The sequence below is a fragment of the Piliocolobus tephrosceles genome, chromosome 15 (genome assembly GCF_002776525.5).
Source record: "Piliocolobus tephrosceles isolate RC106 chromosome 15, ASM277652v3, whole genome shotgun sequence".
Taxonomy (NCBI): domain Eukaryota; kingdom Metazoa; phylum Chordata; class Mammalia; order Primates; family Cercopithecidae; genus Piliocolobus; species Piliocolobus tephrosceles.
In genome coordinates, this window is record NC_045448.1 from 103,156,392 (window position 1) to 103,172,142 (window position 15,751).

At 45.6% G+C, this 15,751-nt stretch overlaps 1 protein-coding gene across 1 annotated transcript in view; it reads left to right on the forward strand.

Moving 5' to 3' along the window:
• Nucleotides 1-6,190: 6,190 nt before the first annotated feature.
• The window catches only part of RNF149 (ring finger protein 149), a 32,577-nt gene continuing 23,016 nt past the window's right edge, over nucleotides 6,191-15,751 (forward strand). Inside the window, exon 1 of the mRNA XM_023211371.1 lies at nucleotides 6,191-6,795. Coding sequence (XP_023067139.1) covers nucleotides 6,336-6,795 — 460 coding nt within the window. The 5' untranslated portion in view covers nucleotides 6,191-6,335. The remainder of the gene's footprint in view (nucleotides 6,796-15,751) is intronic.

Consider the following 15,751-nt stretch of genomic DNA (forward strand, 5'->3'; position numbering starts at 1 on the left):
GATCACGAGGTCAGGAGATCGAGACCATCCTGGCTAACACGGTGAAACCCCGTCTCTACTAAAAATACAAAAAATTAGCCGGGCGAGGTGGTGGGCGCCTGTGGTCCCAGCCACTCGGGAGGCTGAGGCAGGAGAATGGCGTGAACCCAGGAGGCAGAGGTTGCGGTGAGCTGAGATCCGGCCACTGCACTCTAGACTGGGCGACAGAGCAAGACTCCGTCTCAAAAAAAAAAAAATACAAAAATTAGGTGGGTTTGGTGGCGCATGCCTGTAATCCCAGCCACTTGGGAGGCTGAGGCAGAAGAATTGCTTGAACCCTGGAGGCGGAGGTTGCAGTGAGCCGAGATCAGCCACTGCACTCCAGCTTGATGCCAGAGTGAGACTCTGTCTCAGAAAAAAAGAAAAAATTTTTTTTTGTAGAGATGGGATCCCCTTGTGTTGCCCAGGCTGGTCTCAAATTCCTGACCTCACGTGATTCTCCTACTTCACCCTCCTAAAATGTTGGAATTCCAGGCGTAAGCCACCAGGTCTGGCCAATTTTTTAAATTTATAATCAAATAAAACTAAATTCAGAAACATTTTCACTCAGAGCAGTATCAACATCCAAAATGACCACTATTAGTGATTACGTAATACCAAGTCTTTTTTCATACACAGTTGAGTTCTATGAAGGTGAATATGTGTGTTTTAATATTTCAATAAGTTATCATTAATTCAAACCTATGCTTATCTGGGTACACAAATCTAAAAGCCACAGTCCCTGTCATCACGAAGGCACCCTGTCAAGGAAAATGGGGTTTTAAGCCTCTTTAGAAACTTCTTTCTTCCCAATTTCAACAAAATGCCAGTATGTATAAAGTCTACATATAAATCAGATAAGTGATGTTTATTAGTAGAACCTAATTTCCAATTAATGATACTTATTTTGAAATACGAATTTATTTGTTCTCCCCTCTATGCCCATATCATCCCACAGCCAGTTGGAGCAGGTGCCAAGTTTGATGTTCCTCTGACCCAGGAAGGTGTGCAGAGTGGACAGCAAAAGCGGTTCTAAGGCTTTTCCACCCTCTGAAGAGGACACAGGCAGTATTACAGAAAGGAGACTCCTCTAAGAGGCCTGTGAGCTCATCAGCAGTGGGAACAAACGGCCCCACCAGACCTCTGGAATCAGAATCTCTGGGGGTAAGGTTGAGGAACTTTTTTAAACAAGTTCTTCAGGCCATGAGTATGCACATTAAAGTGTGAAAATCATCAGGTTAGAGGAAGAATTCCAGAGGTGGTGGAGTGTGCTCACCTTTGGGGGGAAGAAAGAAGAGAGGGAGTAAGCCCCCGGACAGGTGAGACTCCAGGGTTGCACCTGAGGGGATGTTAAAATTTCAGGTGAGGTGGCACTCAGGATCCCAGCCCAGCAAAGCCTTTTCCTGCCCCATGCCACCCACAGCAGGCTGGGAAGCAGTGCATAGTCAGCGGGAGCGGTAATGTGTTCACTGAGGCTGCCAACCAGAAGCCCCTGCTGAAACCCCCAGCCCTGACCTCTGGACCCCACTGGGGCCTATCACCTTTTGAGCGACCCCTATACTGACTGAGACACCGCTCGTAGGATGGATCTCACAGATCAATTTATTTCTATTGAAAACAAGGTGGACATGATGGCTTGTGGTCCCAGCTTGTTGGGAGGCTGGGACAGGAGGATTGCTTGAGCCCAGGAATTTGAGGCTATAGTGCAGTATGATTGCACCTGTGAATAGCCACTGCAGTCCAGCCTGGGCAACACAGTGGAAACGACGACAAAATATACCACCACCCAAAAGAATAAGGAACTGGAGAATTCTCGTATACCTGAGATTGTAGACGGAGAATCTTCCCCACTACGCGTATTACCAGGTCAGTAAATAAGACAACAGGGCCCGGCGCGGTGGCTCAAGCCTGTAATCCCAGCACTTTGGGAGGCCGAGACGGGCGGATCACGAGGTCAGGAGATCGAGACCATCCTGGCTAATACGGTGAAACCCCGTCTCTACTAAAAAATACAAAAAACTAGCCGGGCGAGGTGGCAGGCGCCTGTAGTCCCAGCTACTCGGGAGGCTGAGGCAGGAGAATGGCGTAAACGCGGGAGGCGGAGCTTGCAGTGAGCTGAGATCTGGCCACTGCACTCCAGCCTGGGAGACAGAGCGAGACTCCGTCTCAAAAAAAAAAAAAAAAAGACAACAAACCATTTTGATGAATACAAAATTCTTCAATTGCAAGTTGTGAATGACACATGCCATTCTATATCAGCCTCGCCCTCTAAAGCGCTTCTTTATTGGAGGCTGTTTTTGCATGTTATGAAGGAAACCCTCATTCGCACTCATAGGTAATACTGTGTTCAGCAGGAGGACGTGATGAGCCAAATACAGAATGTGGGAAACTATGCAGGACAAATCATCCAATTTCTTCCTTTAAAAACTGAAAAGAAAAAAAACCTATAAATAAAGGAAACTTGAAAGACATTTCAACCAAATGCAATGTGTGAATCTTGATCCAAACAAAATGTAAAATAACATTCAGGAGACGGGAAATTCGTGTGCTGACTGGATATTCAATGATACTAAAGAACTGTGGTCACATTTTTTAATGTGATAATAATATTGTGCTTTCATGTTTTTACAGAGTCCCTGTGCTTTAAAGGTACATATTAAAATGTTTACAAATAAAATGATATAATATCTTGGATTTCCTTTGTCAACCTTAACTCATGAGATTCAGAACATGTAGTTAATTATAGAAAAATTCTATAATTCAAGTGCAAAGCTTGAAGATGGCCATAGAGAAACACAGAGTCCAAATAAGCAGGGTCAGTGTTCCAAAGTAGAAAAGTTAAGGTTTTACTTGTGTAGGTAGAGACAGAGAAGTTTTAGCAGGATTACAATATTTTCCATATCAGACCAGTGCATATGTTAGTTATTTGATAACTACAAATATTTGATTGCTACATTCCAAGGAGGATTTATTTATTAATTTACTACTCTGTGAAGAGGGGTAAAAATCTGTGGGGGTCTTATCTCTGGTGCTGCTTGGCCTTTCCAATTACTTGCAGGAAAAAAAGCAGAAGTTGCAGCTGCATGCCATGTGACTCAGGTCACACAGCCATATCCCTTTCAAGACTCAGAATACTTTCAAGTTCCAACAGCTTTAAGTTTGAATTATTTAATTTCACACCTTCAAAGTAATCCATCAGAGGAGATAGGAAGTGGTCAGGTATATACTTGAAATCAAATTAGCCGTGAGTTGATCCAAAGCCATCTTCACAGGGTTAACAAGAATTCTGGATAGAAATATAGTTATAGGTAAGCAGTAATCAGGCTGTACTTTGACCCACTTCCTTGTAACCACAAGTCATGTGTCAGTAGATGCTGACTGTTTGTAGCCCCATTTTTCCTATTGATAGGACTTCTAATGTCAGCATCAGAAGGCTTTTGTTTAAGAATTGCGTATGATGTTTTTGAGATCCCTAATTCCAGTAAAAGAGATGATGCCAACCAATCTGAAGACCCCCACAGAGGAACAGAATCATAAGAATACGATTTCTTCAGCTCCCTATCCCATGATTTTACACTCTGCACTCTTCAATCATCCAACCAATGATTTCCACACTTTAGCCCACTCCAAAACTCTTACAAACCCTAGTCCCAAACTCCTCTGGGAGATGGATTTGAGGTTTCTCTCATCTCCTGGTTCAGCAGCTCTACAATTAAACCTCTCTCTGCTGCAATCTGGTGTATCAGTGTATTGACTCACCATGTGCTTCAGGCAATAGACCTATTATGGTTACAGATCATTGTTGAATCTAAGTTACAAGTGCATAACGTTTCTTATACCGGTCTCTCTACTTTTGAAAGTATCTGAAAGTTTCTACAATAAAATGATTAAAAGAAAAGATAATGACACCTCTCGCACCCTTTCTCTCCCTCCCCACACCAAAGAGTGAGGTGGAAGGCTTGTTAGTTTTTCTTCTGGGGCAGTACAGAAGGGGAATTAACCAGACTGAAGGCCCCTGGCAGCCAGGGTAGGGAAAGAAGGTCCTGAAGATTTGAGGTAGTGGTGGCAACTTTGGATCAAGGAAAACCAACTGAGGCCTGGAGCTAGTAATAAAAAAATAAAGACCAAGGAACTGTGCTGAGCTCAACAGCTGCAAGGTCTGTTCCTATTAGCTTGCTGGACTTTGCTCAACAAGCCTGTAACCAATCCTGAGTACTGAACTCTGAACAGTAAAAAAAAAAAAAAGCTATTCTGCCTATTTCAGAAATTATCACTTACTTATCAATTACAGATCCAACACTGTGCTAGTTGAGGTAGGCTCATGAAAAGACCAAGGACAAAATCCTAGCCCTTGCGAAGTTCACAACATTAAAAGAAGGCCCAAAACTTGGAAAGCAGTATTGCTGCTACAGCATGAATGTACAAACATACACAAGCAACATGGAAAACTGGAGAAGAATCCAAGTTTGCCCGTAGTTACCCAAGGTGGGTTTCACCAAAAAAAATAGCTTTTGAGTTAACACTTGAAGACTAACTTAGTGTTTGCTGGGACAAGAGCCAGGAGCAGGTCATTGGAGAAAGAAGTAAATGAATTTGCAAGACCTAACATGAAACTGCAAGGACACGTTTATTGGGAACTACAATATTTGTTTTGCTGCAGCATAAAGGGTGGTGGTGGAGGCGTTCCTAAAACCCGTTCTCAGCCTGCATAGACCACGATAATTTAAGCCCACTTTGGGCCTTTTAAAATTCAGTTTCCTAATGGGAAAGGAGAGGAGATCCAACTTCGTGGAAAACTTACAGGCTGTGGGTCAGACTGCATTTTGGAGCACAGAGACAGTCCAAGAAAGACAGCAACAAAGCGGAAATGGAGAGGGTTTAAGGCCCAACAAAAAACACGTGGTGCAGGCCGGGGGCACTGACTCACTCCTGTAATCCCAGCACTTAGGGAGGCTGTGGTCAGGAGTTCAAGATCAGCCTGGCCAACATTGCGAAACCCTGTTTCTACTAAAAATACAAAAATTAGGTGGGTGGTGCGATCCTGTAATCTCAGCTACTCTGGATCCTGAGGCAGGAGAATCGTTTGAACCTGCGACGCAGAGGTTGCAGTGAGCCAAGATCGCGCCACTAAACTCCAGCCTGGGCAACAGAGGGAGACTCTGTCAAAACAAAACAAAACAAAACAAAACAAAAAACACGTGATGCGGGCGGCAACAACCTACTTCCTACAGTTACAGACCCTTAACACGGGAAGATGAGTCTATCTGAAATCAATGTTCTGAACTTCCTTTCTGACAGCAGTAAGCTTTGTACTCACAGTAGTTTTATATGGATTCTGTATATTTGTTGTCCAAACAACAAATCCTTTTCCCTTTTTTATTGACATACAACATAGGTGTTCATTTAGGTAGTCTGATGCCCAAATGAGCACTTACGTTGTATGTCATCAGTAGCAGGCATCAGACTACCTAAATGACACTTAAGTTGTATGCCTATGCCTGATTATTTCAAAATTACAGATTATACATAAAATACTATAACAAAAATGGCTGTTGTAAATATACTTAAGCTGTAAGGAATCAACTACGATCATAATATCGGTAGCAAAAGGCAGTTGGATAGTGTGTGCGTAACTTTGGTTTTTTGTTTTTTGTTTTTTTTAATTGCCTCCCTAGTCGCCCAGGCTGGAGAAGAGTGGTGATCTCGGCTCAATGCAGCCTCCACCTGCGGGGCTCAGGTGATCTTCCCACCTCTGCCTCCCGAGTGGGAACTACAGGCGAATGCCAACAGGCTTGGCTAATTAACTTTGAAACGATTTAGACAAGGCCTCTGCCATGTGCCTTGCACAATAAACTCTCCACAAACTTCTGTTAAGCGATTTTACTGAACCGCGGTCCACGCCTGCTTTCAGGGAAGCTTCCCGTTTCTCTGGAGTTACTTCCCCTCACTTCAGGGGTGCTAGACGTCCTGTTGCGCAAACTCGGCCCCTGGCCAAGGGGTCAGCCGTGGCGCAAACTTTGGTATAGGCTGCACGCCCCGCCTCCGCCCACAGGCGCCCGAGAGCCCTGAACAGCTCGCGGTCCGCGGCTCGGCGGAGCTTACGCCTGCGCACTGCGCGGCTGATCGGGCGGGGGCGGGGGCGGGGCCAGGGCCGGTCACGCCCCTCGTCCGCTCAGCCAAGTGCGCGTGCGCAGCGGCCCCGGCCCTGACCGCGCCTCAGTCTTCCCCGGCGGCGGTGGGCGTCAGCTTTTCTGCGCTCGGCGGACGCGCAGCGCTCGCGCGTGACCCCCGCCTGCTCTTAGCTCAGCTGTGCTGCTATGGCGTGGCGGCGGCCCGAGGCCGGCGTTGGGGCCCGCGGCGCGCTGGCTCTGGCGTTGCTCGCCCTGGCCGTGTGCGCGCCGGGGGCCCGGGGCCGGGCTCTCGAGTGGTTCTCGGCGGTGGTGAGCATCGAGTACGTGGACCCGCAGACCAACCTGACGGTGTGGAGCGTCTCGGAGAGCGGCCGCTTCGGCGACAGCTCTCCCAAGGAGAGCGCTCAGGGCCTGGTGGGCGTCCCGTGGGCGCCCGGCGGAGACCCCGAGGGCTGCGCGCCCGACACGCGCTTCTTCGTGCCCGAGCCCGGCGGCCGAGGGGCCGCGCCCTGGGTCGCCCTGGTGGCTCGCGGGGGCTGCACCTTCAAGGACAAGGTGCTGGTGGCGGCGCGGAGGAACGCCTCGGCCGTGGTCCTCTACAACGAGGAGCGCTACGGGAACCTCACCATGCCCATGTCCCACGCGGGTGAGCAGGCCGGGGCGCGAGGGTACGGGAGGGGGACTTCTGCGCGGCAGCCGAGGCTGGGGTCTTCAGGGTCGGCCCTGAACCGCAGGCCGCGAAGCGGGCCTGGAACGATTCTCGGGCCTCCGGCTGTTGGAACTCTCAGGGAAGCCCTCATTTGCTCGGTGCGGCTCCCCGAGCGCTGTTGGGAGGGAGGTAAGTCTGCAGACGAGATATAATCTTCGCCTTTGATCCATGGGGCGAAGGGAGTACTAAAGACGTTAAAATCCACAGAAGGAGGCTTGTGATTCTAACAGGTGGGGAAATCTCAGATTCCTAATCATGGTCCCCTTTCCATTCACCGCTTCCAAAAGTCGGAGGGGTGAGTAGGAATCCAAGCTCTTAACCCAGCGCGCCCCAGGATCGGTTGTTCATCAACATAAGGTGATGGCTTGTTGGCACTCCGGTTTCTTCACTTTCTTGAATCATGTCTGAATATTCTAAACTCTAAGTCAGAAAACCTGCCTCTGACTGAGTCAGTAAACCTTGACCTGTGCTTTCTGACTTGCTAAATTTAGGGTTATAACACTGGCTCTGCTGCCGGTCAGATTCAGTGAGTCTTGAGTTACGATCAAAATTTTGAAATTACTGTATTCATTCCAGACCAGACCTTGGGACCTGTAATCCCAGCACTTTGGGAGGCCGAGGTGGGAGGATCGCTTGAGGCCAGGAGTGCGAGACCAGCCTGGCCAATATAGGGAGACACCATCCTACAAAAATTTTTAAAAATCGCGTGGGCAGGGTGGCACTCGCCTGTAGTCCCAGGCACTCAGGAGGCTGAGATGGAAGAACCACTTGAGCCCAGGAGGTCGAGACTGTGGTGAGAGCTGTGATTGTGCCACTGCACTCCAGCCTGGGCGAGAGAGCAAGACCTCAAGAAAAAAATAATAATAATAAGACCTTGCTATTTGCCAGGCAACCCTTCCTACACATACTGTTCCCTAGGGCGGCAGGTTGTATCTTCAGGCAGTAGTCATAGTTTAAGTCTTATTTGGCAAAATATCCTTAAAACTAAGTCCGGGTAAAATAACGACCAGTACACAGAGAGTGAACATATTCTGTTATGTAAGATAACCACTTTATGCATCACACAACTAGTTGACTCAGTCTCAGCTTAATGTGGTTAATTTTATTTTTTAAGTTTCCACTGCTACTAAATCAGACATTATTTTTCCTATACTTCTGTTTTTTCTCTGTTTTGGCGTCCTGAGTGCAAGTTCAGGACCTAACAGTAAAGTGAGGACAGAAAAATAACCTTGGATTTGCCTATTTTGTGAAGTGATGGGAAAAGTAGCCAGCTGAGAGACTGTTGAGAGGAAGTAAGGACTGTTAGGACAACTCTTTCAAGAAGATTGAAGAGTGAGGGAGCTGCAGAGGAATGGGCAGAAATTGTGGGAGTACGGGATGGTGGGACAAAGTTGGTAGGGTGTGTTTGAAATTGGGTGGGAGTGATCTGCTAGAGTCTTCCAGAGGGCAGGAAGGCTGGGTCCAGAACCCTGGAGGCTTGGCCACAGGCAGTCCAAGGACAGTTCCTCAGTTGCAGCAGAAAGGAGGGCATGGGAACGGGAGCAGATGTCCATGTGGTGGCACTGGGCTAGGCACCACGTTCAGCGCGGTTATTCCACTGGTTACAAATCTATTTAATTGTCATGGTACCCAGGCTGCGTTTCCACAAGTGTCATGAAAGGTCCTGTCAGATTTGACATAGCACTCCACGTACATCCTATCAACTTGAGTAGTTCTGTCAAAGAAAAGAGGTTAGTGTGCCGTGATTCTCTGTTGCTGGGTCCTTATACACCCATCTTAACGTAGACTTTTTTTCAAATGGCGGGTTCATCAGCCTACAGTTTTCCAAATCTGCATATTTTGATAATAGCTTTAAGAACCCCCTTTTCGGGCTAATAGCACTTGTTGTAACCATGGCTCAGCAACCTTGCCTGCTTATGTTATTGACATGTAATTTATCCAGGCGCAGAAAAACACCTGTGATGTTCATGTGAAATCCACTTCTTGGGAGCTTCTCTTCCCATTATTGGTGTCCATTCTAGCCTTTTTTAGTGAGAGAATAATTCTGTTTGAGAGGAAAGACCAACAAAACAATTTAAAGATGTGTGAAGTGTCCAGTCTGCAGACACGGCTCAGTGTTCTGCATAGAGTGACTCACTCTTCCCAACAGCCTTTAAGGTAGATATTTGACCACGGAGTACATACAGATGAGGAAACTGACGCTCAAGGAGTTTAAATGACTAGCCCGGGACAGCATAGTAATCTAGGGCCAGATAATTCTTTGTTCTCTCTCCCTGTCCCTACCCCCTCACCACATGTGTGTGTTGGGGCGGGGGTTGTCCTGTGCATTGTAGGATATATTAGCTGCATCCCTGGCCTCCACCCACTAAATTCCAGTCCTGACAATCAAAGATGTCTCCAGATATTGCCAAACGTTTAGAGAGTCGGGGAAGGGCCGACAAAATTATCCAACATTTTGAAGCACTGATTAAAGGGAAATTAGTTTGGTAGCAGTGTGACGGATGAATTAAACAGAGCAACAACTGGGAACAGAATCCACTTAGACTGTGGGGCTAGTCTAAGTAGAAATATAAGGGTCAGTACTGTAGTGGTGACTGCAGAAATGAAAAGACCCTTACAGAATGTGAGCACATTGGGCATGATGGTACCCAGTGTGACTTTTTGAGAATGGAATTAAGTCACAAGGTGACTGTGTACAGTCAGCCTTGAAGATGGCTCAGACTTAGGTGTCTGTGTTTAGCCAGAGTGTGACTAGAGCCAGGAAAAACCACTGATTCAGTGATTCTCACTGTTCTGTGTAACATTAGTTTTCTATGAAATAGGTGGAGGTGGCCTGCCTGTAAAATTGAATACTAGACTGGGTGCGGTGGCTCACGCCTGTAATCCCAGCACTTTGGGAGGCCGAGGCAGGTGGATTATGAGGTCAAGAGATCGAGACCAGCCTGGCCAACATGGTGAAACCCCGTCTCCACTAAAAATACAAAAATGAGCTGGGCATGGTAGTGCGGGCCTGTAGTCCCAGCTACTCGGGAGGCTGAGGCAGGAGAATCACTTGAACCCGGGAGTCAGGGTTGAACCCGGGAGTCAGTAAGCCAAGATTGCGCCACTGCACTCCAGCCTGGGAGACAGAGTGAGACCCTGTCTCAAAAAAAAAAAAAAAAAAAAAAAAAGAATACTGGTAGTCTCTTCCCAAGCCTCAGGAGAGTTTCTCCAGTTTTTCTGAAATCTTGCTTGTCTCTTCTACAATCCAGTACAAGATTATTTTGGGATTTAAATCAGTATTTTATCGTGGCTCTAAAAAAAAGTGATTTTAATTTTTTGTCAAAACAAGTATAAGGACTGTTACTAATTTCCAAAGTCAATTCTGTTTACTTTAGCAGACATATATTCAGCAGCCACTTTGGGTTAAGTATTATGCCTGCTCAGGGATAGAAATGCATAGGACACAGGCCTGCCCTTAAGAGGTGTATGGTCTAGGGGGAGTGATACACAGAACTTTCCAGACTATGTGGTTTGAACCTCATAATTGCAGTATGCACAGGTGCTTAGCAGGTGTAAAGGAAAGGGTTTTTTGTTTGTTTGTTTGTTTGTTTGTTTTGAGGCAAGGTCTTGCTCTGTCACCCAGGCTAGAATGCAGTGGCATGATCTTGGCTCATTGCAACCTCTGCATCCTAGGCTCAAGTGATCCTCTTACCTCAGCCCCCCAAGTAGCTGGGACTACAGGCACATGCCACCGTGTCTGGCTAATTTTTGTACTTTTTGTAAAGATGGGGTTTTGCCATGTTGGTCAGGCTGTTCTCCCTCAGCTCAAGCGATCTGCCTGTCTCGGCCTCCCACAGTGCTGGGAGTGTAAGCCGCCACACCTGGCTAAGGAAAGGGATTTAATGCAGGTGTTGCAAAGGTATCAAAGTAAACTTGACCAAGATAGGTGGAAATTAGTAAACATCAAAGCACTACAACAAAAGCTTTTACAGGATATTGGCCTTAAATTAACGTACATGTGTTTGTTAACAAATAGGCTGATCCTTTAGCTGAAATCTTGGCGTGGTCTTTTAAGAATGGCACTTTCATTTTTTGACAGTTATTTACTGAGTGCCAAGTACTGGCAAGGCTTGGAGCTATATTTGGGAACCTGCCAGAGTTGGAGTGGGTGGTAGGGGAGGTTACAAAGATGTGTAAGAAATCCCTCCTATTGATTAGAGGTATAGAAAGAAAATTTTTTAAAAAATCCCTGACCTTCAGAGAGCTCACCTCTTGAGAGGGGTGTGTATTTTGTATTTGCAGAGCAAGTTAAATAGTCTTTTATGAATGGATAATAAGTTCTTGATGATCTGTAATGCTACACTCTCACAAATTATCTAAAAATTTAGATTTGAATTTAAAATGTATTTTGAGGCTGGGCACAGTAGCTCACACCTGTAATCCCAGCAGTTTGGTAGGCTGAGGCAGGTGGATCACCTGAGGTCAGGAGTTCGAGACCAGCCTGGCCAACATGGGAAAGACTCCGTCTCTACTAAAAATACGAAAAAAATTAGCCAGGCATTGAGGCAAGCGCCTGTAGTTCCAGCTACCTCTCAGGTGGCTGAGGCATGAGAATAGTTTGAACTGGGAGGCAGAGGTTGCAGTGAGCCAAGATTGTGCCACTGCATTACAGCCTGGGCGACAGAGCAAGACTCTCTCTCAAAAATAAAATAAAATGTATTTTGGTGCTATAGGAAGACAGAAATGGCACCTCATAGCCTCACAGAGGATGGGATTAGCTAGGACACTTCCCAGAAAGGTTGAGGGTTTTTTGTTTGGTTGGTTTTGGTGTTTTTGTTTTTTTTTTTTAGAGACAGTGTCTCAGTCTGTTGCCCAGGCTGGAGTGCGGTGGCACAGTCATAGCTCACTGTAGCTTTGCCCTTTAGGGATCAAGCAGTCCTCCCACCTTAGCCTTCTGCGTAGCTGGGACTACAGGCGCATGCTGCCACACCTGGCTAATTTTTTAAATGTTTTGTAGAGATGGGGTGTCCCTGTGTTGCCCGGCTGCTTCCAAATTCCTGGACTCAAGCTGTCCTGCCTCGGCCTCCCAGGGTGCTGGGATTATAGGTGTGAGCCACCACACCTGGCCAAGGTTGAGTTTTGAAGGACAAGTTAAAGTCGATGGGGAAGGTGTGTTGTGTGCGGTAGAGGTGAGTGGGCTATAGGACATTCTGGGTGGCAGAAACAGCCTTTTGCAATATTGCAAAAGGCTGAATGAAGATCTGAGATAAAGCAGTGCATTTGGGAAAATTGCAGAAGAGTTCCTAACATTGTTGAGTATTGTATTCAAAAATACAAAATGTTTTTGAGCAAGACACATTGTCCAAAACATAATTTAAAATTCTGTGCCAAAAAGAGAATTGCACTTATGTTGGGGTCCTCCTAACTCACCCAACCAACCATAAAAACGTTTGTTTTGCATAATGTTTCAGATTTCTGTGATATTTACATTCATATTGATGAATTCACCAAATTCACCTGCTAGGGAATCTCTTTATTGGGAATTCGCCTTATTGGGTCATTTTAACTTTAGCAATAAAAGATGAGCCAGTTTTTCAGTTTTATTCATTCATGTAGAAGCCTTTTTATAGGCCATCACTGCTTGATGCTAGGGCTACAAAAACTAATAAATAAGAACAGGTAGTACTTGTCTAGTGAGGGAGACCTATAAATAAATTACAGTAGGTGTGCAAAAAGGTATCTGAGAGGCAGATGGTGCTGAAAAGTCTTAAGTTGAGCTTATGCTGAACCTTAAAAATTTGACCAGAAATTATCCAGAGAGGAGGGGGGAAAAAAAGTAGAGAGAGTGTTGCAGTGAAGTTATTGGGGAGACGAAAACGTGAAAGTTTGTAGTATTCTCTTTGTGGAACTTTGAAATGATTTCTAGCTGCCTAAATTAGTTTTCTAGAACAGAAATCTAATCCACTACTTTAAATATTTCAATAGCTCCCTTCTCCTTCAAGAGAATGTTGAAATCTACTTTAAATAGCTGTCTTGGGAGGAGAAATAGTACACTAGACTCATGTCATCCAGAAGAATTTTAAAGCTGTTGAGCAAGTCAGAACTTTTTTCCTTTTTATTATTATTTTGACAAGGTGATAAGAGAAACACAGAAATTTGAAAAGAAACAGAAGTAAGCACAAGTTTATTTTTTGGTACAGAAGAATGTTAAATTGTGTTACGGGTGATTTGGTTTGTTAAAAATACTGTCTTTGAAGTAGGACATCGTGATGCATACCAGTAATCCCAGCACTTTGGGAGGCTTAGGCAGGCAGATTGCTTGAGACCAGCCTGGGCAACATGGTGAAACCCTATCTTTACAAAAAATACAATAATAAAAATTAGCAGGCCAGGCGCAGTGGCTCAAACCTGTAATCCCAGCACTTTGGGAGCCCGAGGCGGGCAGATGACAAGGTCAGGAGATAAGACCATCCTGGCTAACACAGTGAAACCCCGTCTCTACTAAAAATACAAAAAAATTAGCTGGGCATGGTGGCGGACGCCTGTAGTCCCAGCTGCTAGGGAGACTGAGGCAGGAGAATGGTGTGAACCCAGGAGGCAGAGCATGCAGTGAGCTGAGATCGTACCACTGCACTCCAGCCAGGGTGACAGAGCAAGATTCCATCTCAATAAATAAATAAACAAACAAATATTAGCTGGGTGTGGTGGCACAGTCCCAGCTACTAGAGAGGCTGAGATGGGAGGATCGCCTGAGCCTGGGAGGTCAAGGCTGCAGCGAGCTGTAATTGTGCAGCTGTACTCCAGCCTGGGCAACACAGTGAGACCCTGTCTCAAAAAACAAAAAAACACTGTATTCGATATTTATTGTTGTTCAGCAAGTAGATGTATGATTATGTACTATGTGCAAAGATATTTTGCTAAGTGTAAAACAAAAAACATAAATTGCCTTCAAGAAATTTTCCTGTCTGATGCCAAGGTGTATAGGTTCTTTTGGGGAAGAGGGATTGTGCAAGGTGACATTTTTTAGTCAAGCAATAGTGGTAACAATGTTGAGGCCTGGGGAAGGAAAATATAGCCTCAAAGGGCTTTTTCTCTGTCATCCCACGTCTTTGAGTTTCTGAAAAAATCCAGCCATTTAGTTTGGAAATAAGCTGTGATTTGGTCTCATATGCCAATTAAGGAAGGGTCGTGCACAATAACTTGAGCAGCTTAGCTCTTTAGTATTGACCAGAGAGGCGGCGATGTATCAGAGGCAAGAGTAGGGCCTACAAGGTGGCTGTGCCTGGCACCCCTTGGGGTTATGCACATGCTGACCCCTGAACTAGCGTGTTTTTTCCCCAACTGCCCTGTCTCCAGTTCGTCCCCAGAAATGTTCTGGAAAAGCAAATCTCAGGGTATAAAGAGACTTCGTTCTGGGTTTTGTTAATTTAAAATAATTTCCAGAAGCAGTCTTGCTGCTATGATTATAATATAGCAAACTGTTTAGTCCTCATGCTAGGCAGGTTTTTTTGGTTTGCTTTAATAGAGACAGGATTTTTGCCATGTTGCCCAGGCTGGTCTCAAACTCTCGAGGGTCCAGAGATCCATGGCCGGACGTGGTTGCTCACGCCTCTGTTCCCGGCACTTTGGGAGGCCAAGGCCGAGATCGTGCCGCTGCACTCCAGCCTGGGCGACAGAGCAAGAGCGAGACTCTGTCTCAAAAGTAAATAAATAAATAAATAATAATTTCTTTTAACTCAGCAAACTAAGACGGATTTCCTAGGTGAGAAATTTCAGATGGATACTGCAAGTGTTTTCTGTGCAGGGTGTCCTGATACTTGTTGCAGCAGTATCCCTTCCCCCACCCCCAGCCTTGAGATTGTAGGTGTTGAAGAACCTTTTTAATCTCAGTTAATCTTCTGTCTCCCACTCATCCCTTCATTTATTCAACAAGATACCTTTACATGTATCTTAGTCACCAGCCAAACTGGGCTGGTCACCATCCCAAATATATTGTTGTGGTCTACCGTCTAGAAACCCTCTTCCTTTGCTTTATAAACTTTTCTCTCCTTTGAGATGTGATTCCAGTGTGCCTGGGGAGATTTCCCTCCACCCCAAACAAAATCGTCCCCTTACTTCTGTAGCTCTTTGTTACTCTGCTTTCTTATTGCAAAAGTGGTAGTCTGAAATAGAGTCATTCTCATCCCCATTTTGTAGCTGCGGAAGCATTCTCAGTGAGTATGGATTTGTCCAGCCCCCCAGGCAATGGATAACGGTGATATTTGCACCCAGGTCTGTCTGGCTATGGAGCCTGTGATCCTATGAAAGGGTGCAGGGAAGGGACACTACCTCGGAACTGGGTCTTCAGATTTTAGAACTGGCTTTTTCAGGTGCTGTGTGACATTGAGCAACTCCCTAGGATTTCTAAACACTCAGCTGTAGAACGATAGTGTGGCCTTTTCCTGCTTCAAGTGAGTTATAAATGTAAACGTGTTCTTCCCCGTTACCACACAAAGAATGTGGTATCAGTACCAGAAATTGATTCAACTATCATCATAGCATAGTTTAGTTTTCTGCGTAAAAGCTTTTAACTGAGATGGAAACATGAGAGTTCGTTGTAGTGTTCTTTCTACTTTGTATGTGCTTGGAATTTTCCACAAAAGCGGGTTTACAAAAAAGACTTCTAGCTTGCAAAGTGCCATATAATTATATCAGATATAACCATCATAATTCTTTCTATACACGTCCTTCTTAACTGCTAGATGTTTATTTTCGTGATGGCAGAAAATGCCTTCCTCCTTGTTGTGTCGCCTTGTGATGACATGGTTGGTTGTGTGGGTGTTTTGGAAACTACAGTTCTTGCCAAGGGACCCTTTTAGACAGGCAGGTCATCAGATCATAGGATCAGCTTCCACACAGGGGCTACCTTAGA